This window comes from Somniosus microcephalus, chromosome 4 (genome assembly GCF_052327205.1).
Source record: "Somniosus microcephalus isolate GS21.2 chromosome 4, FLI_Smic_1.0, whole genome shotgun sequence".
Classification (NCBI taxonomy): Eukaryota; Metazoa; Chordata; class Chondrichthyes; order Squaliformes; family Somniosidae; genus Somniosus; species Somniosus microcephalus.
Window position 1 is genome coordinate 83,195,091 of NC_140990.1, and position 23,566 is coordinate 83,218,656.

Genomic DNA, 23,566 nt, shown 5'->3' on the forward strand with positions numbered 1-23,566 from the left:
CGGGGTGGCAGCTGCGGGGCTTTCTCCCAGTGACAGGCCCGGGTTAACGGCCGCCATCTTGAGAGGCTCAGGGGGCAGCAGGGCACATGCGCGGCCCCCTTGGCCAGGAACCAGGAGGAGAGAATCTTGTCAATTTCTATCCTGGACTCACAGTGATGGCTTTTGTAAACTCCTGTTACAGGCTGTGAGAAGGGCTGCATTTACACACCGCAAACTCAAACCAAACATCACATCAAGATCTGTGGAAAGAGCTTTAACCAGTTACACAGCCTGCAAAATCATTGCAGCGTTCACAGCGGGGCAAAACCGTACACGTGTTGTGTGTGGACGATGCGTCAACCGATTGTCCAACCTGAAGAGACACATGGACTCCCGCACCATGGAGAAACCGTGGAAATGTGGGGACTGTGGGAAGGGATTCAATTACCCGTCCCAGCTGGAAAATCATAGGCACAGTCACACCAGGGAGAGGCCGTTCACCTGCTCCGAGTGTGGGAAGGGATTCACTCAGTCATTCTGCCTCCAGTCACACCAGCAAGTTCACACTGGGGAGAGGCCATTCACCTGTTCCATGTGTGAGACAGGATTCAGTCAGTCAACCACTCTGCTGAGACACTAGCAAGTTCACACTGGGGAGAGGCCGTTCACCTGCCCCATGTGTGAGAAGGGATTCACTCGGTCATCCCACCTGCTGAGACACCAGCGAGTTCACAAGTAACTGCAGAGGTTGGATTCTGCTGCTTTTCCTGATGGTAATGACATCCACGATTGAACCAGGTTTATTCTGACAGTTGGGGTTTGTTTCTGCTGATGTTAATAACCCCTATAACTGGGCTGGAGTTTAATATTCTGGATATATAGCTGATTGTGTTCTCGGGACTGCAGTGTCCCTTTAAGAACCGCTCTCTGCGATCCTTCCGCTTAATTCAGGGACTCTCATCAGAAATTAGTTCACAATAAAATTATACATTTTACTTCAAACCTATATTAACCTTTGGTACAATTCAGTGTCTGAAAGGTTCCACTGATTAACATCTCCAATTAGAAAGTGCTGATTAATCCTCGCTGACAATTCTTACTGACTTGCACATTACACACAGTGGCACCTCCATTATCCACCAGAAAGGGGAATGGGAATTGGTGGAGAATCGAGAGTCCCCAAATGTTGCCCCTCCTGTCTGGTACAGCAAGCCCCTCAGCACGGGAATGGAGACAAGTCCAGTTATAGTAACAGGATGAGTTAAAGGTATTTACTCAGACGGGCGGAAGGTAGGAAGTGGTGTTCCACGGGGATCGGTGCTGGGACCACTGTTGTCCACCATTTACATGAATGAACTTCTGATTCCCGAGTCCAAATCAATTTCAAAATTTGCAGATGACACTAAATTGGGGAGTGTAGTTAATACTGAGGAAGACTGCGATAGCATCCTTGTAGAATTATTCAGTTGTGTTCAGTAAATAGCAGCATCTTTTAATTTGCTTTGACTGATCACATCACTATACAGTTACGTGAAAAACACAAATCATTAAACAGCTCCCAATTGCAGAATTGTCAGATTCAAACTCAACTTCTTCCAAGTACAATCTAACATTTCAAAAATTGTAATGGATGTAGGCGAGATATTAGGACTGTTGTCTAACACAATCCAAACACAGTGACACACAGACAGATGGGCAGGTGTAGCTTCACAGCGAATCCATTCAAGCCTCACTAAAAAGTGGCAGACTGGCAATCCATTGTTCACTAATGGAGTTGTGATCGTTGTAAATTAAGAAATGGAAATGTGTCAAAGAGTTGATTAACAGAGTGGGGCATCATCTCCCGTTGATTCCTATTTCTGACACCAGGCAACAGAAAAAGGTCATTACAACACGACACAAACAGACTCTGCAGATGTGAGATATCAGACTTCAGAACAACACGTCTGCCAGCTCTGGCCACAAACCTCAGTACAGTCAACCTTTCAGCAGCTGCAGCCCTGATTAAATAACTAGTAGTTTTACATGCCCAGTCGAGTTTTTGTATTTCTATTCAAAATACAACAAAATGTATTTGTGACACATACACAATTAATAATTAAATCACAATGTGATTGTGAGGATCGATTATCGTCTCTTTAACCCGAGGTGTCCACCGGTCGAGGAAGGTATCAAGTGAACCGGTGGACACCGCCTGCTCCCTCTCCAGGGCCACCCGGGCAGGGACAAGACCACGGGAGAGAGGCAGGCAGCCAGAGTGACCCCCCCATGGGCCCCGCCCATCCTGGACCTACAAATTGCTGTTTTCGCCAGGTCCAAGAGCAGGTCCAGGAGAAGACCCTCCGACTTACCCACCCCCCTCCGCACCGGGCGGGCAAAGATCAGGAGCGTGGGGCTAAAGTGTAACCAAGAGTTGAGGAGCAGCCCCTTCAGGTAACTATACAGGGGCTGCAACCTCTCACACTGAATATATACACGGCCCATGGACTCCTCTGGGCCGCAAAAAACACATCTGGCATTGGAGTCCGGAAAGGAGTTTAAAAACTGTTGCACACGACAGCTCCTTGGAACAGTCTCCACCCCAGATCCCCAATGGTGCAGGGAAGGACCCCCGCGTAGAGAGCTCTCCACTGGGGAACCTCGCCTCCGCCGGACAGCAAGATGACCCACCAGTCTGATTGAGATTGGGCAATAAACTAAATTAATGAATAAATGATACAGAAACCCGAGTCCCCGGGTCCTCAGACCTGGTGTGAAGTACGCTGGCCACCAATCTTCCGTTACTAACTCACACCTCAGGCCCCGCCCAGTCTGGATGAATTGCTAAATGTTTTCTAACTCGGGTTCAGGCCTGTCATTGTGAGGGAAACAAGGCCTCAGTTATTGGTGTGTCCCACCCGAGCGGATGTTAATGGCTTTAATAAACTGGCAGCAAGGTTTTTTTTAAAGGTGGAAAGAAGTGAAAAACGCCACCAGCGATGCCTCAAAACTCACGGACAGAGAAATCCACTTCATCAGCGCCCCTGCCACAGGACTCAATATCCACCCCCTCCACCACTGGTGCACTGTGTCTGCAGTATGTACAGTCTATAAGATGACCATGGTCAGGCCGTGTGGAGTCAAGGGCCAGGCAGCAGAATGGATGGAAAGATCACAACAAACTTCCCTGAACTCCAACCCTCTGATTTCTGTTTTGTAGCCATCTTTCCATCCATTCTGCTGCCGGGCCCTTCACTCCACACGGCCTGACCTTGGTCATCTTCTAGATCTTACAAAGTGTTTATGGATAGCAAGCTGGTTACAAAACAGGTAACAGAGAGTAGGGGTTGGGAGTAGCTACTCAGACTGGCAAAAGGTGGGAAGTGGTGTTCCACAGGGATCGATGCTGGGACCACTGTTGTTCACCATTTACAGAAACAATTTGGACTCGGGAATCAGAGGTACAATTCCAAAATTTGTCAATGACACCAAATTGGGAGGTAGAGTTAATACTGAGGAAGACTGTGACAAAATCATGGGTTAAACTCTCTCTCTAACAGCACTGTGGGAGCAACTTCACCACACGGACTGCAGCGGTTCAAGAAGGCGGCTCACCACCACCTTCTCAAGGGCAACTAGGGATGGGCAATAAATGCCGGCCTTACCAGCGACGCCCACATCCCATCAACAAATATTTTAAAAACGCAAGACTTCCAGAATGGGAGGGCAATTAGCAAATGAATTTTAAGAAAGGTGGTGCATTTTGGTAGGAATAATAAAGAGGCCACATACTACTTAGAAAATAAGAATCTAAATGGGGTAGAGGAGCAAAGGGATCTCGGGGTCCAGATACACAAATCACTAAAAGTAGCGACGCAGGTTAATGAGGCCATAACAGGAGCAAACAATGGACTGGGGCTCATTTCTAGAGGGATAGAATTAAAAAGCAGAAAAGTTATGTTAAACTTGTATCGAACCTTGGTTAGACCACACTTGGCGTACAGTGAACAGTTCTGGTCACCATATTATAAAAACGATATAGAGGCACTGGAGAAGGTGGAAAAAGGCTTTGCAAGGATGATCCTAGAACTGAGAGGATATACTTATCAGGAAAGGCTGAACAGGCTGGGGCTCTTTTCTCCAGAATAAAGAGAAGGCCGATGGGTGACCTGATTGAGATCTTTAAGATTATGAAAAGGTTATATAGGGTGGACCTGGAGAAAATGTTTCCACTTGTGGGGGAGTCCAAAACTACAGGTCATAATATAACACAGTCTCTAATAAATCCAATGGGGAATTCAGGAGAAACTTCTTTACCCAAAGAGAGGTCAGAATGTGGAACGTGCTACCACAAGGAGTAGTTGAGGTGAATAGCACAGATACATTCATGGGGAAGGTAGATAAGCACATGAGGGAGAAAGGAATAGAAGGATATGCTAATAGGGTTAGATGCAGAGTGGTGGGAGGAGACTCGTGTGGAGCAGAAACACCGGCATTGACCAGTTGGGCCGAATGGCCTGTTCCTGTGCTGTAGACTCTGTAATTCTATGTAACTCTGTGTAACTATGTCTTCTGACTCCTGACGTAGCTGGAAAAGATTTTACTATTATTACCACAATTGTGCACCATCTTCATTTCCAAAGATCTCTTAGCCTCTCTAATGGCTGCTTTTGACTCCCTCAATTGTGGGTGATATTTGTCCCTATTCTCCAATAAACTGAACTCACCTTGATCTGAACTGGGTTCAATGTAAGACAGTTCAGGGAGTCAGGCATCATTCACGCCTAGACCTACGCTGGCCGGTAAAACGCCAGACGGTTCCTCAGTAAGGATTCCTCTGGTTCCTTGCCATGCATTTATCAGGATATACTGAAGCCCAGCTTCCTTACACTTCACTCCCGGAGGCCCCACTCCTGGCGGCCCCACTGCCTGAGCCTACAACCGTCAGCAGGGTCAGTGCTGGAGTTCCACAGCAGGAGTGAAGCCAGAGTAACTGTTGGGATCGCGCGCCCGTGGATGTTCCGGGTCGTGTATTTTTAGTTATCCTGGTGACTAACACACACACATCAATAAAACAGGGAATTCCTGGAAACACGCTGCAGGTCCTTCTTTATCTGGAGATCAAATGTCTGTTGTATAATTGTACCAGCAGTTAACAGGCTCCTGTGAACTCTTCCATCTGCTTTTTAATGCAGACTTTAACCAATTTATATTTTAACCTGCCTTAAAATAGTAGGTTCAGGACTGTCCCACAAACACGTTAAACCTTCGTAGAATAATTACTAGTCATATTTAGACTGGAAACTTAAACCTGCCGTTTCACTTTCAGTCAGGAACAGATCGCAGTTTGACACCAATCTCTGATTTGACAGCACGTTTCCAGCATTCACCGTTGTTCTTCCTGACTCTAAACACAGTTGTAAAGGAGCCTTCTGTTCCGTGCCTAGGAGCTCTGAACCATGGCAGAGAGCGGCTGGGACACATTTCTTACAGGCCTTAAGATTAACCCGCACATGGACTTTCCTGTCAGTGAAGAGCGACGAGAAAGACCAAAGTGCCGTTTGCCCCTCTCAGTGTGGCCCTGAAGGACTGTGTCCAGGCTGGAGTTCTGTTCCCGCCGTACGATCCTCCCCCAGATTGTCCTTTCTGAGCTCCAGCCAGGTGATGCTAAATACTCAGCTGGGCAAGAAAAAATCTACAACAATGTGTTGAAAACAAAGCTGATTTACCCGACATCTAACCAGAAAATTAAACTCCAGCCCAGTTATAGGAGTTATTAACATCAGCAGAAACAAAGTCAAACTGTCAGAATGAACATGGTTCAGTCCTGGTTGTGATTAACAGCAGCAAGAACAGCAGAATCCAACCCCTGCAGGCACATGTGAACTCGCTGGTGTCTCAGCAGGTGGGATGAACGAATGAATCCCTTCCCACACAACAAGCAGGTGAATGGCCTCTCCCCAGTGTGAACTCGCTGGTGTGTCAGGAGGTTGGATGACTGAGTAAATCCCTTCCCACACACGGAGCAGGTGAATGGCCTCTCCCCAGTGTGAACTTGCTGGTGTGTCACCAGGGTGGATGACTGAATGAATCCCTTCCCACACAATAAGCAGGTGAACGGCCTCTCCCCAGTGTGAACTCGCTGGTGTCTCAGCAAGTACGATGAACAAGCGAATCCCTTCCCACACACAGAGCAGGTGAACGGAATCTCCCCAGTGTGTGTGCGTTGGTGTGTCCGCAGGGTGGATGACTGAGTGAATCCCTGCCCACACACGGAGCAGGTGAACGGCTTCTCCCCAGTGTGAACTCGTTGGTGTGTCAACAGATCCTTTGTGCTTTTAAAGCTCTTCTCACAGTCAGAACATTTAAAGGGTCTCTTATCAGTGTGAACAAGCTGGTGTGTCTGCAGGTGGGATGAACGAGTGAACCTCTTCTCACACACAGGGCAGGTGAAAGGCCTCTCCCCAGTGTGAACTCGCTGGTGTATCAGTAGGTGAGATGAATTAGTGAATCCCTTCCCACACTCAGAGCAGATGAACGGTCTCTCCCCAGTGTGAACTCGCTGGTGTCTCAGCAGATCATTTTTGCTTTTAAAGCTCTTCTCACAGTCAGAACATTTAAAGGGTCTCATATCAGTGTGAACAAGCTGGTGTGTCAGCAGCTGGGATGACTGAGTGAATCCCTTCCTGCACTCAGAGCAGGTGAACGGTTTCTCCCCGGTGTGAATGCGCTTGTGTCTCGATAGGCCGGAGGATCGGCTGAAGCCTCGTCCACACACAGAACATGTGTACGGTTTCTCCCCGCTGTGAACGGTGCTTTTTGCTTCCATGCTCAAAGGCCGATGATATTCAGGTCCTGATGAAGCAAGTTACTCTTGACATGATGTTTAGTTTGAGCTTCCTGTTTGCAAATCCTCCCCTTCTAATACCCTGTAAAATGAATTCAAAACAGGAAGAAGGGAGCGTGAGAGAGAACCCACAAAAAAAGAAAGGCAGTTAGTGAAATTGTGCTCAATGAATCTGGTCATTTGTGGGGCCAGCACCAGAAACAAGTGACCATGAAAGCTGTCGGATTATCATAAAAATTCAACTGGTTCACTAATAAGAACATAAGAAATAGGAGCAGGAGTCGGCCACTTGGCCCCTCGAGCCTGCTCCGCCATTTAATGAGATCATGGCTGATCTGATCTTGGGCTCAGCTTCATTTCCCCGCCCGCTCCTCATAACCCTTCACTCCCTTATTGTTCAAAAATCTGTCTCTCTCCACCTTAAATATATTCAATGACCCGGCCTCCACAGCTCTCTGGGGCAGAGAACTCCACAGATTTACAGCCCTCTGAGAGAAGAAATTCCTCCTCATCTCAGTTTTAAATGGGCGACCCCTTATTCTGAAACTGTGCCCCCGAGTTCTAGATTCCCCCACGAGGGGAAACATCCTCTCTGCATCTACCTTGTCGAGTCCCTCAGTATCTTGTATGTTTCAATAAGATCACCTCTCATTCTTCTAAACTCCAATGAGTATCGGCCCAACCTGCTCAACCTTTCTTCATAAGACAACCCCTTCATCTCCGGAATCAACCTCGTGAACCTTCTCTGAACTGCCTCCAATGCAAGTATATCCCTCCTTAAATAAGGAGACCAAAACTGTACGCAGTACTCAAGGTGTGGTCTCACCAATACCCTGTACAGTTGTAGCAGGACTTCCCTGCTTTTATACTCCAGCCCCCTTGAAATAAAGGCCAACATTCCATTTGCCTTCCTGAACTTCCTGTACCTGCATGCTAACTTTTTGTGTTTCATGCACAAGGACCCCCAGGTCCCTCTGAACTGTAGCATTTTGTAATCTCTCTCCATTTAAATAATAATTTGCTTTTTTATTTTTCCTACCAAAGTGAATAACCTCACACTTTCCCACATTATACTCCATCTGCCAAATGTTTGCCCACTCACTTAGCCTGTCTCTATCCCTTTGTGGATTCTTTGTGCCCTCTTCACAACTTGCTTTCCCACCTATCTTTGTATCATCAGCAAATTTGGCCACATTACACTCGGTCCCTTCATCCAAGTCATTAATATAGATTGTAAATAGTTGAGGCCCCAGCACTGATCCCTGCGGTGCCCCACTAGTTACCGCTTGCCAAACGGAAAATTACCCATTTATCCCATCTCTCGCTTTTCTGTTAGTTAGCCAATTCTCTATCCATGCAAATATATTACCCCCAACCACGTGACCTCTTGTGCAGTAACCTTCTATGTGGCACCTTATCGAATGCCTTCTGAAAATCCAAATGTCCTTCAGGGAAGGGAACCTGCCGACACAAGACTCTGGCCTCTATGGGAGGAGAGAGAGAGAGAGGTGGGGGAGGAGAGGGGCTTTATACATCTACAACTTTGACAGAACCTCCCAAGCCCACGACCTCCCCCGCCTAGAAGGACAAGGGAAACCGGTGCATGGGAGCACCATCACCTCCAAGAAACTTCTTTACCCAGAGAGTGGTGAGAATGTGGAACTCGCTACCACAGGGAGTGGTTGAAGCGAATAGTATCGATGCATTTAAGGAGCGGTTAGATAAGCATATGAGGGAGAAGGGAATAGAGGGTTATGCTGATAGATTTAGATGAGGAAAGTCTGGAGGAGGCTCGTGTGGAGCATAAATGCCAGCATGGACTGGTTGGGCCGAATGGCCTGTTTCCGTGCCGTATATCTTACGTATGTACGTAATATATGTTGGCCTTGCTAGTGACGCCCACATCCCAAAAATGAATTAAAATAAATCTGCAGATGCACAATGGATAAAAGCCTCTACAGAAATACTTGTTCCAAAAACAATATTATTTTACATTGTAGGGACAGTGTCTGTTTAACAACCTATTCTACCCCAGAATCCACCTCCCCTGACAGTCCCACATTGGAAATCCAGCATCTGCAGTATTTTCTTTTCACATTGGAAATTGTTGGGTCCTCCTGGGCTCAGAAGTACTGGGGGTTAAACCCAGCAGCTTCAAACACTCCCAGGGCAGGTACAGCACGGGTTAGATATAGAGTAAAGCTCCCTCTACACTGTCCCATCAAATACTCCCAGGGCAGGTACCGCACGGGTTAGATACTGAGTAAAGCTCCCCCTACACTGTCCCATCAAACACACCCAGGGCAGGTACAGCACGGGTTAGATACAGAGTAAAGTTCCCTCTACACTGTCCCATCAAATACTCCCAGGGCAGGTACCGCACGGGTTAGATACAGAGTAAATCTCCCTCTACACTGTCCCATCAAACACACCCAGGGCAGTTACCGCACGGGTTAGATACAGAGTAAATCTCCCTCTACACTGTCCCATCAAACACACCCAGGGCAGGTACAGCACGGGTTAGATACAGAGTAAAGCTCCTTCTACACTGTCCCATCAAACGCTCCCAGGGCAGGTACAGCACGGGTTAGATACAGAGTAAAGCTCCCTCTACACTGTCCCATCAAACACTCCCAGGGCAGGTACAGCACGGATTAGATACAGAGTAAAGCTCCCTCTACAGTGTCCCATCAAACACTCCCAGGGCAGGTACAGCACGGGTTAGATACAGAGTAAAGCTCCCTCTGCACTGTCCCATCAAACACTCCCAGGGCAGAGACCGCACGGGTTAGATACAGAGTAAAGCTCCCTCTACAGTGTCCCATGAAACACTCTACGGGCAGGTACAGCACGGGTTAGATACAGAGTAAAGCTCCCTCTACACTGTCCCATCTAACACTCTCAGGGCAGGTACAGCACGGGTTAGATACAGAGTAAAGCTCCCTCTACACTGTCCCATCTAACACTCTCAGGGCAGGTACAGCACGGGTTAGATACAGAGTAAAGCTCCCTCTACACTGTCCCATCAAACACTCCCAGGGCAGGTACAGCACGGGTTAGATACAGAGTAAAGCTCCCTCTACACTGTCCCATTAAACACTCCCAGGGCAGGTACAGCACGGGTTAGATACAGAGTAAAGCTCCCTCTACACTGTCCCATTAAACACTCCCAGGGCAGGTACAGCATGGGTTAGATACAGAGTAAAGCTCCCTCTACACTGTCCCATTAAACACTCCCAGGGCAGGTACAGCACGGGTTAGATACAGAGTAAAGCTCCCTCTACACTGTCCATCAAACACTCCCAGGGCAGGTACAGCACGGGTTAGATACAGAGTAAAGCTCCCTCTACACTGTCCCATTAAACACTCCCAGGGCAGGTACAGCACGGGTTAGATACAGAGTAAAGCTCCCTCTACACTGTCCCATTAAACACTCCCAGGGCAGGTACAGCACAGGTTACATGAGAAAAGACGAGAAAGAAATCAGTATTTGTAGGGAAATGGTGTTAGGAAAATTGATGGGACTGAAGGCCGATAAATCCCCAGGGCCTGATAATCTACATCCCAGGGTACTTAAGGAAGTGGCCCTAGAAATAGTGGATGCGTTGCTGGTTATCTTCCAGAACTCGATAGACTCTGTAACAGTACCCATGGATTGGCGGGTAGCTAATGTTACCCCACTATTCAAAAAAGGTGGTAGAGAAAAAGCGGGGAATTATAGACCGGTAAGTCTGACATCGGTAGTGGGGAAAATGCTAGAGTCCATTATAAAAGATGTAATAGCAGCGCACTTGGAAAACAGTGACAGGATCGGAGAAAGTCAACATGGATTTACAAAAGGTAAATCATGCTTGACTAATCTACTGGAATTTTTTGAGGATGTAACTGGTAAAATAGATAAGGGAGAACCAGTGGATGTGGTGTATTTGGACTTTCAGAAGGCTTTCAATAAGGTCCCGCATAAGAGATTAGCGTGCAAAATAAAGGCACATGGGATTGGGGGCAAGGTATTGACTTGGATAGAGAACTGGTTGGCGGACAGAAAGCAAAGAGTTGGAATAAACGGGTCATTTTCCGAGTGGCAGGCAGTGACTAGTGGGGTACCGCAAGGATCGGTCCTTGGACCCCAGCTGTTCACAATATATATTAATGATCTGGACGAGGGAATTGGATGTAATATCTCCAAATTTGCAGACGACACAAAGCTGGGTGGGAGGGTAAGCTGTGAGGAGGATGTCGTGAAACTCCAGTACGATTTGGACAGGTTGGGTGATTGGGCAGAAACATGGCAAATGCACTATAATGTGGATAAATGTGAGGTTATCCACTTTGGTGGGAAAAACAGGAAGACATTATTATTTGAACGGCAATAGATTGGGAGAAGGGGAAGTGCAAAGAGACCTGGGTGTTCTTGTGCACCAGTCGCTGAAGGTAAGCATGCAGGTGCAGCAGGCGGTTAAGAAGGCAAATGGTATGTTGGCCTTCGTAGCAAGAGGGTTCGAGTACAGGAACAAGGATGTCTTGTTACAGTTGTACAGGGCCTTGGTGAGACCGCACCTTGAGTATTGTGTGCAGTTTTGGTCACCTTATGAAGCAGCCAAATTACTGTTATACCTTAGTTTGTATGTTAGCCATAGGCGTAATTAGTTTTAATATTAGAATATGTATAATGCAGCACCAATGTACAAGGTGGAGATAATGGGTTAATCCCTACCCTGAGTTAAACGATATAGAGGTCTGTATTTCCTTTATTCAGCTAAAGGTTTAAACGTGATTAAATTACTTCAAGGCTGAAAGATTAGACTGCAGAGGGAAGATGAGGGAGGAGTTGGGTACTCAGGCGAGCAAACACATATGCAGATAACGCCACTTAAAACTGGCTGATAGTAAATCACACAATAAGGTTCCAGTCTTCAAAGTCTAATTAGGATGTGCTTGCTTTGCAGAAAGTCACCCGAGACGAGGCCAAATGTATGGGCCTCGCACCCTTAACCAAGTCTGCTATCTTAAGAAAACATTCAACAAGCAAAACCACCTGGCTATGGGCAAATGGCTGGCTGTAAAGTAATAAAATGAGGCCCATGGTCAGGAGGTGACAGAATTAACTGATAACAGAAATGTGGGAATGTGAGCGCAGGAAGATCAAATGTCACGGTTTATAATTGCCATTTGGCTATAACTCTGTATATGCTGATGAGCTTTATCCCCGCCCCTAGGGAGGGAGTTTGATTTTTGTATAACTGTGATTGTTGCTAGGGAATCGGTGGAGTCGGATCTGAGGAGAGACTCAGAAGGTTCTAACAACAGGGCCACTTTACAGGGTACAACACCTTACCTGAGGAAGGACGTTCTTGCCATGGAAGGAGTGCAGCGAAGGTTCACTAGGCTGATACCTGGGATGGCAGGAATGACGTATGAGGAGAGATTGTGTCGATTGGGCTTATACTCACTGGAGTTTAGAAGATTGAGAGGGGATCTCATCGAAACCTATAAAATTCTGTCAGGCCTGGACAGACGAGATGCAGGAAGGATGTTTCTGATGGCCGGGGAGTCCAGAACCAGGGGTCATAGTCTAAGGATAAGGGGTAAGCCATTTAGGACTGAAATGAGGAGGAATTTCTTCACCCAGAGAGTGGTGAACCTGTGGAATTCTCTGCCACAGAGGGCGGTGGAGGCCAATTCATTAAAAATATTCAAGAAAGAGTTGGATATATTTCTTAAGGCTAAAGGGATCAAGGGATATGGGGAGGAGGCAGGGACAGGGTACTGAATTTGGATGATCAGCCATGATCTCATTGAATGGCGGAGCAGGCTCGAAGGGCCGAATGGCCTACTCCTGCTCCTATCTTCTATGTTTCTATACAGAGTAAAGCTCCCTCTACACTGTACAATCAAACACTCCCAGGACAGGTGCAGCACAGGTTAGATACAGAGCAAAGCTCCCTCTACACTGTCCCATCAAACACTCCCAGGGCAGGTACAGCACAGGTTAGATACAGAGTAAAGCTCCCTCTACACTGTCCCATCAAACACTCCCAGGGCAGGTACAGCACGGGTTAGATACAGAGTAAAGCTCCCTCTACACTGTCCCATCAAACACTCCCAGGGCAGGTACAGCACGGGTTAGATACAGAGTAAAGCTCCCTCTACACTGTCACATCAAACACTCCCAGGGCAGGTACAGCACGGGTTAGATACAGAGTAAAACTCCCTCTACACTGTCCCATCAAACACTCTAGTGCAGTGCTGAGGGACTGAAGCCCGGCGCAGAGTAAAGTTCCCTCTGCTCTGCTCCACCAACATGCCCTAAACTCAGACGAGCGCCCTCTGCTGCCTGACAGTGGTCTCAAGAGCGGGAGAACCAGGCGGCGGAGGTCCCGCCCCTCGGGCACCCCGATTGGTTGGAGGACCCGCCGCCACCTCAAACCTCCAAGATCCGCCCACTCTTCCTATTGGTCGGAGCTCACGTCAGTCCTCGCCCTGGAGTTCATGACGTGCCCAGTCCGGCTCCCTGCAGCAGACGCCGTGCTGCGGCCGCTCGATCATGGAAACATAGAAGATAGGAGCAGGAGTAGGCCGTTCGGTCCCTCGAGCCGGCTCCCCATTCAATGAGATCATGGCTGATCATCCAAATTCAGTACCCTGTCCCTGCCTTCTCCCCATATCCCTTGATCCCTTTAGCCTTAAGAAATATATCCAACTCCTTCTTAAATATATTTAATGAATTGGCCTCTACTGCCTTGTGTCGTAGAGAATTCCACAGGTTCACCATTCTCTGGGTGAAGTAATTCCTCCTCATCTCTGTCCTAAATGGCTTACGCCTTACCCTTAGACTGTGACCCCTGGTTCTGGACTCCCTGGCCATCGGGAACATCCTTCCTGCATCTAGTCTGTCTAGTCCTGTTTGAATTTTATAAGTTTCAATGAGATCCCCTCTCATTCTTCTAAACTCCAGCGAGTGTAAGCCCAATCGACCCAATCTCTCCTCATACGTCATTCCTGCCATCCCAGGTATCAGCCTGGTGAATCTTCGCTGAACTCCTTCCATGGCAAGAACATTCTTCCTCAGATAAGGCGACCAAAACTGCACACAATACTCAAGGTGTGGTCTCACCAAGGCCCTGTACAACTGCAGCAAGACATCCTTGTTCCTGTACTCGAACCCTCTTGCTACGAAGGCCAACATACCATTTGCCTTCTTAACCGCCTGCTGCACCTGCATGCTTACCTTCAGCGACTGATGCACAAGGACACCCAGGTCTCGTTGCACTTCCACTTCTCCCAATCTATTGCCGTTCAGATAATAATCTGCCTTCCTGTTTTTGACACAAAAGTGGATAACCTCGCATTTATCCACGTTATATTGCATCTGCCATGCTTCTGCCCAATCACCAAACCTGTCCAAATCATACTGGAGTTTCTCTGCATCCTCCTCACAGCACACACGCCCACCCAGCTTTGTGTCGTCTGCAAACTTGGAGATATTACATCTAGTTCCCTCGTCTAGATCATTAATATATATTGTGAATAGCTGGGGTCCAAGGACCGATCCCTGCGGTACCCCACTAGTCACTGTCTGCCACTCGGAAAAAGGCCCGTTTATTCCACCTCTTTTCTTTCTGTCTGCCAACCAGTTCTTTATCCAAGTCAGTACCTTGCCCCCAATCCCATGTGCCTTAACTTTACACGCTAATCTCTTATGCGGGACCTTATCGAAAGCCTTCTGAAAGTCCAAATACACCACATCCACTGGGTCTCCCTTATCTATTTTACCAATTACATCCTCAAAAAATTCCAGTAGATTAGTCAAGCACGATTTACCTTTTGTAAATCCATGTTGACTTTGTCCGATCCTGTTGTGGCGACACGCCACCATTGGACATAATCCGCTCACGGCGGCACGGACAGTTTACACAGGCGCACTGCCGGCAGCAGCCGCCCCCAGCCGGGGGCCCTTTCCTCCGGCAACTTGTTTCCCGCAGGGACAGGCTGCCGGGAGCACTTCCTGTCTGGGGAGTATTTAAGTGGTTGCGCGGGCTTTTCAAGCTCTCTCTTTGCCATGATGTAAAATAAAGCAGTTGTGTTCCACCAACTCTGGTCTCGACTCCCACGTTTGCCGCGGTATCTCAACACTGGTGACCCTGACGCTCAGGACGAATCCTAAGCTAGCATGGCGGATACAAACGCAGTCACGGTTAAACTACTGGACTTTTGGGAGAACCTGGCCGAGGGCTGGTTCGTTCAAGCCGAGTCCAGATTCCGGCTGAGAAGCATTACAGTCGACGCCACGAAGTACGACTACCTCGTCGCCTCTCTCACCTATGCCACAGTCCCCAAGGTTTGGGCAGCGCTGCAGGATCCACCAGTGGAAGGCAAGTACGAACATCTGAAGGACGCGCTTCTTAAAAAATTTCAGGCGTCCTCTTACCAGCGCAACTGCCAACTCCTCGACCTCCCAGGTCTTGGTGACGCTTCACCGTCGGACCTGCTTTCCCACATGCTGTCCCTCTCGGACGACAAAAACCCCGGCACCCTCTTTCGCACGCTTTTCATTCGGCAGCTCCTCGCCAGCATCCGCCCGCTCATTGTGGAGTCTGGCTCCACGGACCTGAACGAGATAGCCGAAAAGGCCGACCGGCTGCTCTCCGCGCAGACCGCCCGCGACGTCGCGCCCAACCTCACGGCAACGACCACGCGGTCCCCCCGGCCCACTAGGCCCGACCGCCCTTCCACTCCGGGTCACTGCTACTACCACACCCGTTTTGGCACTAGGGCCCAACGCTGCACGCCACCGTGCACTTTCAAACCCCCCCACCGCACCGGCCCCCACGATGGCTGCGGGGCAAAAGGGGCCCCTACTGTACGTCACCGACGACAGCACCAACCGCCGATTTCTGTGCGACACAGGAGCCCAGCACAGCATCACCCCCGCCTCCGCCCTCGAAATCCAACGCGGCGCACGGGGTATCACGCTGGCTGCAGCCAACGGCTCTGACATCCGCACATACGGCACCCGCATGGTCACGCACGACCTCGCAGGCCGCCGCTACTGCTGGGAGTTCCTCACAGCCAAGGTCCTCTGCCCACTCATCGGCGCCGACTTCCTACGCGCCCACGGCCTCCTTGTCGACATTCCGAGGCACCGCCTCGTCGACATCAACACTATGGCCCCCATCCCTGGCGCATTCACCCCGGCCCGTTCGGCCGGCCTGACGACCTGCCTCGCCAGAGCCACGGACGACTACTCGGCACTACTAGCCGAGTTTCCCGCCCTCACTAACCCGACCTTTTCGTCCAAAGCCGCCAAACACGGTGTGGAGCACTATATCCCCACCACCGGCCCCCCGGTCTCTGCCCACGCCCGCAGACTCAACCCGGCCAAGCTGGAAATCACGCGGGCCGAGTTCACCACCATGGAGCAACTCGGCATCATCCGCCGCTCCAGCAGCCTTTGGGCCTCGCACCTCCACATCGCCCCCAAGCCCGGCGGAGGCTGGCGCCCCTGCGGGGACCAGCGCCGCCTCAACGACGCCACCACCCCCGACCGATACCTGGTGCCGCACATCCAGGACTTCTCGGCCTGACTGGCCGGACGAACCGTCTTCTCCAAGGTCGACCTGGTGCGCGGTTACCACCAAGTCCCCGTACACCCCGCGGACATCCCCAAAACGGCCGTCATCACCCCATTCGGCCTGTTCGAGTTCCTGAGGATGCCCTTCGGCCTCAAGAATGCAGCCCAGGCTTTCCAGCGCCTTATGGACTCAGTCCTCTGGGACCTGAACTTCCTATTCGTCTATCTAGACGACATTCTCACGGCCAGCTCCTCCAAACAGGGACACCTCGAACACCTTCGCATCCTGTTCGGGCGCCTAGCCCAACACGGGCTCATCCTCAGCCCGGCGAAGTGCCAATTCGGCCTAGCCGAGATCGATTTTCTCGGCCACCACATCACCCCTGCTGGGGCCGTCCCCCTGCCCAACAAGGTGCAGGCCGTCCAGCAATTCCCCCGCCCCAAAACCGTCAAGGGCCTCCAGGAGTTCCTCGGGATGGTGAACTTCTACAACAGGTTCATCCCCAGAGCCGCAGCCCTCATGAAGCCCCTATACGACTCCCTCCGAGGTAAATACGGCAAGATGGCCGTAGCCTGGACCACTGACACGTCAGCCACCTTCGACGCCACCAAATACGCGCTCGCCGACGCCACCCTGCTCGCGCACCCGAGGGCCGATGCCCGGGTCGCGCTCACCACCGACGCCTCCGACCATGCGGTCGGAGCCGTGTTCGAGCAGTGGGTCAATGGCGCGTGGCAGCCACTTGCCTTCTACAGCCGCCAACTGCGCCCCCCGGAGGTCAAATACTCTACTTTCGACCGCGAGCTCCTCGCGCTCCACCTGTCGGTCCGCCATTTCAGGTTCCTCCTGGAGGGCCGCCCCTTTACCGCGTACGTGGACCACAAGCCGCTCACATACGCGATGGCCAAGCACACCAAACCCTGGTCCGCTAGGCAGCAACGCCAGCTCGCGGCCGTGTCCGAGTTTACCACGGACATCCAGCACGTCTCCGGTAGACAACGTTGTCGCCGACTGCCTTTCCTGTCCCGCCATCTGCGCGAATCACCTAGCGGTCGACTACGCGCAACTAGCAGCGGCCCAGCTCACGGACCCAGACCTCCTCTCGGCGGCTACCAACCTGCCAGGGCTGTGCCTAGCCAAGGTCGCGCACGGGCCCGAAGCCACGGCAGTCACTTGCGACGTCTCACTCGGCCAACCCAGGCCGGTCGTCCCTGCAACCTGGCGCCGCCGCATCTTCGACGCGCTCCACGGGTTCTCCCATCCGGGTTCCCGCGCATCCATCAAACTCCTCTCCCAGCGCTTCGTCTGGCGCGGCCTCAGCAAAGATGTTCGGACTTGGGCCACCTCCTGCCTCGCCTGCCAACGGGCTAAGGTACAGCTGCACACAAAAGCACCCCTGGGAGACTTCGAGGTACCCAGCCGCCGCTTCGACCACGTACACGTCGACATCGTCGGTCCTCTGCCGCCATCGCAAGGCCAAACTTATCTCCTCACGATGGTCGACCGCTACACACGCTGGCCTGAGGCAGTGCCGCTGACCTCCACCACCACAGCCGACATCGCCAGGGCGTTAGTTAACACCTGGGTCGCGAGGTTCGGCGTACCGGCCGACATAACCTCCGACAGAGGCGCCCAGTTCACCTCCGAACTCTGGACGGCCACAGCACGCAACCTCGGGATGACGCTCCACCGAACCACGGCGTACCACCCGCAGGCCAACGGGTTGTGTGAACGCTTCCACAGGTCACTCAAGGCCTCACTCCGCACCAGCTTGCAGGACAGTACCTGGACTGACCGCCTACCGTGGGTGCTACTAGGCCTACGCACCGCGGTCAAGGAAGACCTCCAGTCCTCAGCAGCGGAGTTAGTCTACGGACAACCGCTGCGCGTACCAGGCGAATTCCTCCCAGAGGCTACCACGCCTTGGTCGGCCGAACAGCAGCGGCTCAACTCTTTCTCTTCCGCTCAACCGACACGGCGAACTCGCACCTCACATCCCGCCAAACTTACAGCAGGCACGCTTCGTCTTCGTGCGACACGACATGCACCGCGGACCCCTGCGACTCCCGTACGACGGACCGTACGAGGTACTACAAACCGGGGACAAGGTCTTCAAGCTGCGACTCGGCGACAGGGTCGAAACAGTCTCCATCAACCAACTCAAACCAGCACACACAGAACCAGGGGAACAGGTCCCCGTGGCCCGACCTCCAAATAGAGGCCGTCCCGCCAGCAAGCCAGCACAGCCGGCGGCGAACCGCCCAGCCCCACCAACTAGACCGGCGGCCACTCAGAGCCGCTCCGGCAGAACCATTAGACCACCGTCACGACTCGTCCACTCCTCCTAAGCGGATTCTGGGGGGAGCTCTGTGGCGACACGCCACCATTGGACATAATCCGCTCACGGCGGCACGGACAGTTTACGCAGGCGCACTGCCGGCAGCAGCCGCCCCCAGCCGGGGGCCCTTTCCTCCGGCAACTTGTTTCCCTGCAGGGACAGGCTGCCGGGAGCACTTCCTGTCTGGGGAGTATTTAAGTGGTTGCGCGGGCTTTTCAAGCTCTCTCTTTGCCATGATGTAAAATAAAGCAGTTGTGTTCCACCAACTCTGGTCTCAACTCCCACGTTTGCCGCGGTATCTCAACACTGTCACTGTTTTCCAAGTGCTCTGCTATTACATCTTTTATAATGGACTCTGGGATTTTCCCCACTACCGATGTCAGGCTTATGATTCCCCGTGTTCTCTCTACCACCTTTTTTGAATAGTGGGGTAACATTAGCTACCCTCCAATCCATGGGAACTGTTCCAGAGTCTGTCGAATTTTGGAAGATGATCAGCAATGCATCTACTATTTCGAGGGCCACTTCCTTAAGTACCCTAGGATGTAGATTATCAGGCCCTGGGGATTTATCGGCCTTCAATCCCGTCCATTTCCCTATCACCATTTCCCTACATATACTGATTTCTTTCAGTTCCTTCCTCTCATTAGACCCTATGTTTCCCGACATCTCTGGGAGGTTATTTGTGTTCTCCTTTGTGAAGACAGAACCAAAGTATGTATTTAATTGGCCTGCCATTTCTTTGTTCCCCATTATAAATTCCCCTGATTCTGACTGCAAGGGACCTACGTTTGACTTCACCAATCTTTTTCTCTTCACATATCTATAAAAGCTTTTACAGTCAGTTTTTATGTTCCCTGCAAGCTTACTCTCATACTCTATTTTCCCCCTCTTAATTAATCCTTGTCCTCCTTTGCTGAATCCTAAGCTGCTCCCAATCCTCAGGTTTACTGCTTTTTCTGGCAATTTATATGTCCTCTCCTTGGATCTTATGCGATCCCTAAGTTCCCTTGTTAGCCACAGTTGAGTCACCTTTTTTGTTTTATTTTTATGCCAAACAGGGATGAACAAATTCTGTAGTTCATCCATGCGATCTTTGAATGCTTCCCATTGCCTATCCACCGTCAACCCTTTGAGTAACATTCCCCAATCAATCCTACCCAACTCGCGCCTCATACCATCGTAGTTTCCTTTATTTAAATTCAGGACCCTAGTCTCTGAGTCAACTACTTCACTCTCCATCTTAATGAAGAATTCTATCATAATATGATCGCTCCGCCCCAAGGGGCCTTGCACAACAAGATTGCTAATTAATCCTTTCTCATTACATAATACCCAGTCTGAGATGGCCTGATCTCTAGTTGGTTCCTCGACATATTGGTCCAGGAAACCATCCCGTATACACTCCAGGAATTCCTCCTCCACAGTATTGTTACTAATTTGGTTAGCCCAATCTATATGTAGATTAAAGTCACCCATGATAACTGCAGTGCCCTTATTGCACGCTTCTCTAATTTCCCATTTAATGCCATCCCCAACCTCTGCATTACTGTATTGGGGTCTGTATACCAGTCCCACTCGCCCTGCTCGGGGGAGGGGAGGGGGGGGGCGCTCCGGTTTGTATTTTCTTTATTTTGATCTCCCTGCCTGCACTTCTCTCCCCGATATAAACAAACCTCATGAAGCTCACTCTCCGCCGGGCATCCGGGCTCTCAGCTGGTTACCCGGACCTTTCCCAGAATGCCTCATTCGGGGCCCCCGCGCAGGCGCGGTAGCGGCTCATTGTCCGGAGCGGGTCTTACCGAGCATGCGCAGTCCGCCGCCCAGGGCCTCGGCCGAGAATCAGCGCCCGCCGCCGAGCCCGGCACAACCCGCCAGCGCGCAGGCGCGGTACAGAGATAGATGGATGTGGGTGAGGTAGTGTTCTGAGCATGCGCAGTCCGCCGCCCGGTGCCTCGGCCGAGAATCAGCGCCCCCCGCGGAGTCCGACACAGGCCGCCAGCGCGCAGGCGCGGTACAGAGATCGATGGCTGGGGGAGGGGTGGTGCTCTGAGCATGCGCAGTGCTGCCCGGCGCCTGTGGAGCAGGAGGGGGCGTGGCCATGTGGCGCATGCGCGCTGTCGGCCACAACTCAGCGCGTCGGCCGGAGCGCGGGGGCTTATGGGTATTGCATCCTTTCAAGCTGGAGCCTGAAAATCATCTTCACTGCTCCTGGGCTGGGAAAGAGGAACATGAGGCAACATTCTCCCTCTTACCCCTTTCTAAACTTGTTTTACAGGGTTTTAGAAGTGGAACATTTACAGAGAGGAAACTCAGACCAAACATCAAGTCAAGTTCAGACAGTCATTCGATTCATCCGGACCTGAATATCATCGGCCTTTGCACATGGAAGGAGAAAGCAGCAATCGCAGCGATGACAAACTGCACACTTGTTCGGTGTGTGGACGCGGATTCAGCCGATCGCATGACCTGGCGAGACACGTGCACCATCACACCGGGGAGAAACCGGGTAAAGGTGGGGACGGCGGGAAGGGATTCAGTTCCCCGCCTGCATTGGAAGTTCAACGGCGCAGTCGCACCAGGGACAGTCCGTTCACCTGCTCCGTGTGTGGAAAGGGATTTGTTTGTTCATCCCACCTGCAAACACACCAGCGAGTTCACACTGGGAAGAGGCCATTCACCTGCTCAGAGTGTGGGAAAAAATTCACTCAGTCATCCCACCTGCTGACACACCAGTGAGTTCACACTGAGAAGAGGCCGTTCACCTGCTCCGTGTGTGGGAAGGGATTCACTGATTCTTCCACCCTGCAGACACACCAGCTTGTTCACACTGATGAGAGACCGTTTCAGTGCTCTGACTGGGAAGAGTTTTAAAAGCCCCCAGGATCTGAAGCGACACCAGCTTGTTCACACTAGGGAGAGGCCGTTTAACTGTTCTGAGTGTGCGAAGTGCTTTAAAAGCTCCGGAGCTCTGAAGGAACACCAGTGAGCTCACACTGGGGAGAGACTGTTTACATGCTCTGACTGTGGAAAGAGCTTTAAAATCCCCCAGGATCTGAAGCGACACCAGCTTGTTCACACTGATGAACGACCGTTTAACTGTTCTGTCTGTGGTAAGAGCTTTAAAGGCTCTGGTGATCTGGTGCGACACCAGCTTGTTCACACTGATGAGAGGCCGTTTACATGTTCTGACTGTGGTAAGAGCTTTAAAAGCTCCGGGGATCTGAAGGCACACCAGTGAGTTCACACTGGGGAGAGGCCATTCACCTGCTCCATGTGTGGAAAGGGATTCACTGAGTCATCCACCCTGCTGAGACATCAGCTTGTTCACACTGGGGAGAGGCCGTTCACCTGCTCTGTGTGTGAAACATAGAAACATAGAAGATAGGAGCAGGATTAGGCCATTCGGCCCCTCGAGCCTGCTCCACCATTCAATGAGATCATGGCTGATCATCCAAATTCAGTACCCGGTCCCTGCCTTCTTCCCATATCCCTTGATCCCTTTAGCCTTAAGAAATATATCCAAGTCCTTCTTGAATATATTTAATGAATTGGCCTCCACTGCCTTCTGTGGTAGAGAATTCCACAGGTTCACCACTCTCTGGGTGAACAAATTCCTCCTCATCTCTGTCCTAAATGGCTTACCCCTTATCCTTAGACTGTGAAACCTGGTTCTGGACTCCCCGGCCATCGGGAACATCCTTCCTGCATCTAGTCTGCCTAGTCCTGTTAGAATTTTATAAGTTTCAATGAGATCCCCTCTCATTCTTCTAAACTCCAGCGAGTATAAGTGTGGGGCGGGATTCACTGATTCATCCACCATACTGAGACACCAGCGAGTTCACACTGACGAGAGACCCTTTAAATGTTCTGACTGTGGGAAGAGCTTTAAAATCCCCCAGGAGCTCAAGCGACACCAGCGAGTTCACACTGGGGAGAGGCCGTCCACCTGCTCCATGTGTGGGAAAGGATTCACTCAGTCATCCACCCTGCTGAGACACCAGCGAGTTCACACTGACGAGAGACCCTTGAAATGTTCTGACTGTGGGAAGAGCTTTAAAAGCTCTAAGAACCTTAAGAGACACCAGCGTCTTCAAACTGATCAAAGAATCTAACAGCACAGAAGGAGGTGATTCGGCCCATCGTGTCTGTGCCGGCTCTTTGAAAGAGCTGTCCAATTTAGTTCCACACCCCAGCTTTATCCCCAGAACTCTGCAAACTAGTCCTCTTCAAGTACATGTCCAATTACTGTTTGAAAGTTCCTGTGGAACCTGATTCCAGCATCCTTTCAGATGATGCGTTCCAGATCTTAACAACCCTCTGTGTGAAAACAGTTCTCGTCATTTCCCCTCTAGTTCTTTTAGTAACTATTTTAAATCTGTGACCTTTGGTTACCGACCCACTTGCCAGAGTGAACAGTTTCTCCCTACTTGCTCGATCAAAAACCCTCATCATTTTGAACACCTCTATTAGGTCTCCTCTTAACCTTCTCTGCTCTAAGGGGAACAATCCCAACTTCTCCAATCTCTTCACGTAACTGAAGTCCCTCATCCCTGGTACCATCCTGGTCAACCTCCTCTGTACCCTCTCCAAGGCCTTGACATCCTTCCTAAAGTGTGGTGCCTAGAACTGTACACAAGACTCCAGCTGAGGCCAAAACCCTGCAGCTGTACAAAACCCTGGTTAGACCACACCTGGAGTACTGTGAGCAGTTCTGGGCTCCACACCTTAGGAAGGATATATTGGCCTTGGAGGGAGTGCAGCGTAGGTTTACCAGAATGATACCCGGACTTCAAGGGTTAAGTTACGGGGAGAGATTACACAAATTAGGGTTGTATTCCCTGGAATTTA

The 23,566-nt window shown here is 50.8% G+C and overlaps 1 protein-coding gene and 1 pseudogene across 1 annotated transcript; one reads left to right on the forward strand and one right to left on the reverse strand.

The window, feature by feature from the left end:
• Positions 1–4,429: 4,429 nt before the first annotated feature.
• On the reverse strand, positions 4,430–20,587 carry LOC147119382 (uncharacterized). Its single transcript, XM_085984998.1, has 2 exons — positions 20,392–20,587; positions 4,430–6,887 (listed from the first exon to the last, which is right to left on the reverse strand). The coding sequence occupies exon 2, from the start codon at positions 6,785–6,787 to the stop codon at positions 5,780–5,782; it is 1,008 nt and encodes a 335-aa protein (XP_085841124.1). The 5' UTR covers positions 6,788–6,887; positions 20,392–20,587; the 3' UTR covers positions 4,430–5,779.
• Positions 20,588–20,617: 30 nt separating this feature from the next.
• Positions 20,618–23,283, forward strand: LOC147119383 (uncharacterized; annotated as a pseudogene).
• Positions 23,284–23,566: the final 283 nt, after the last annotated feature.

What these genes read in the sequence shown, in the direction of transcription:
- LOC147119382 (XM_085984998.1), bottom strand. Translation starts at nt 6,787, where the DNA reads ATGGAAGCAAAAAGCACCGTTCACAGCGGGGAGAAACCGTACACATGT.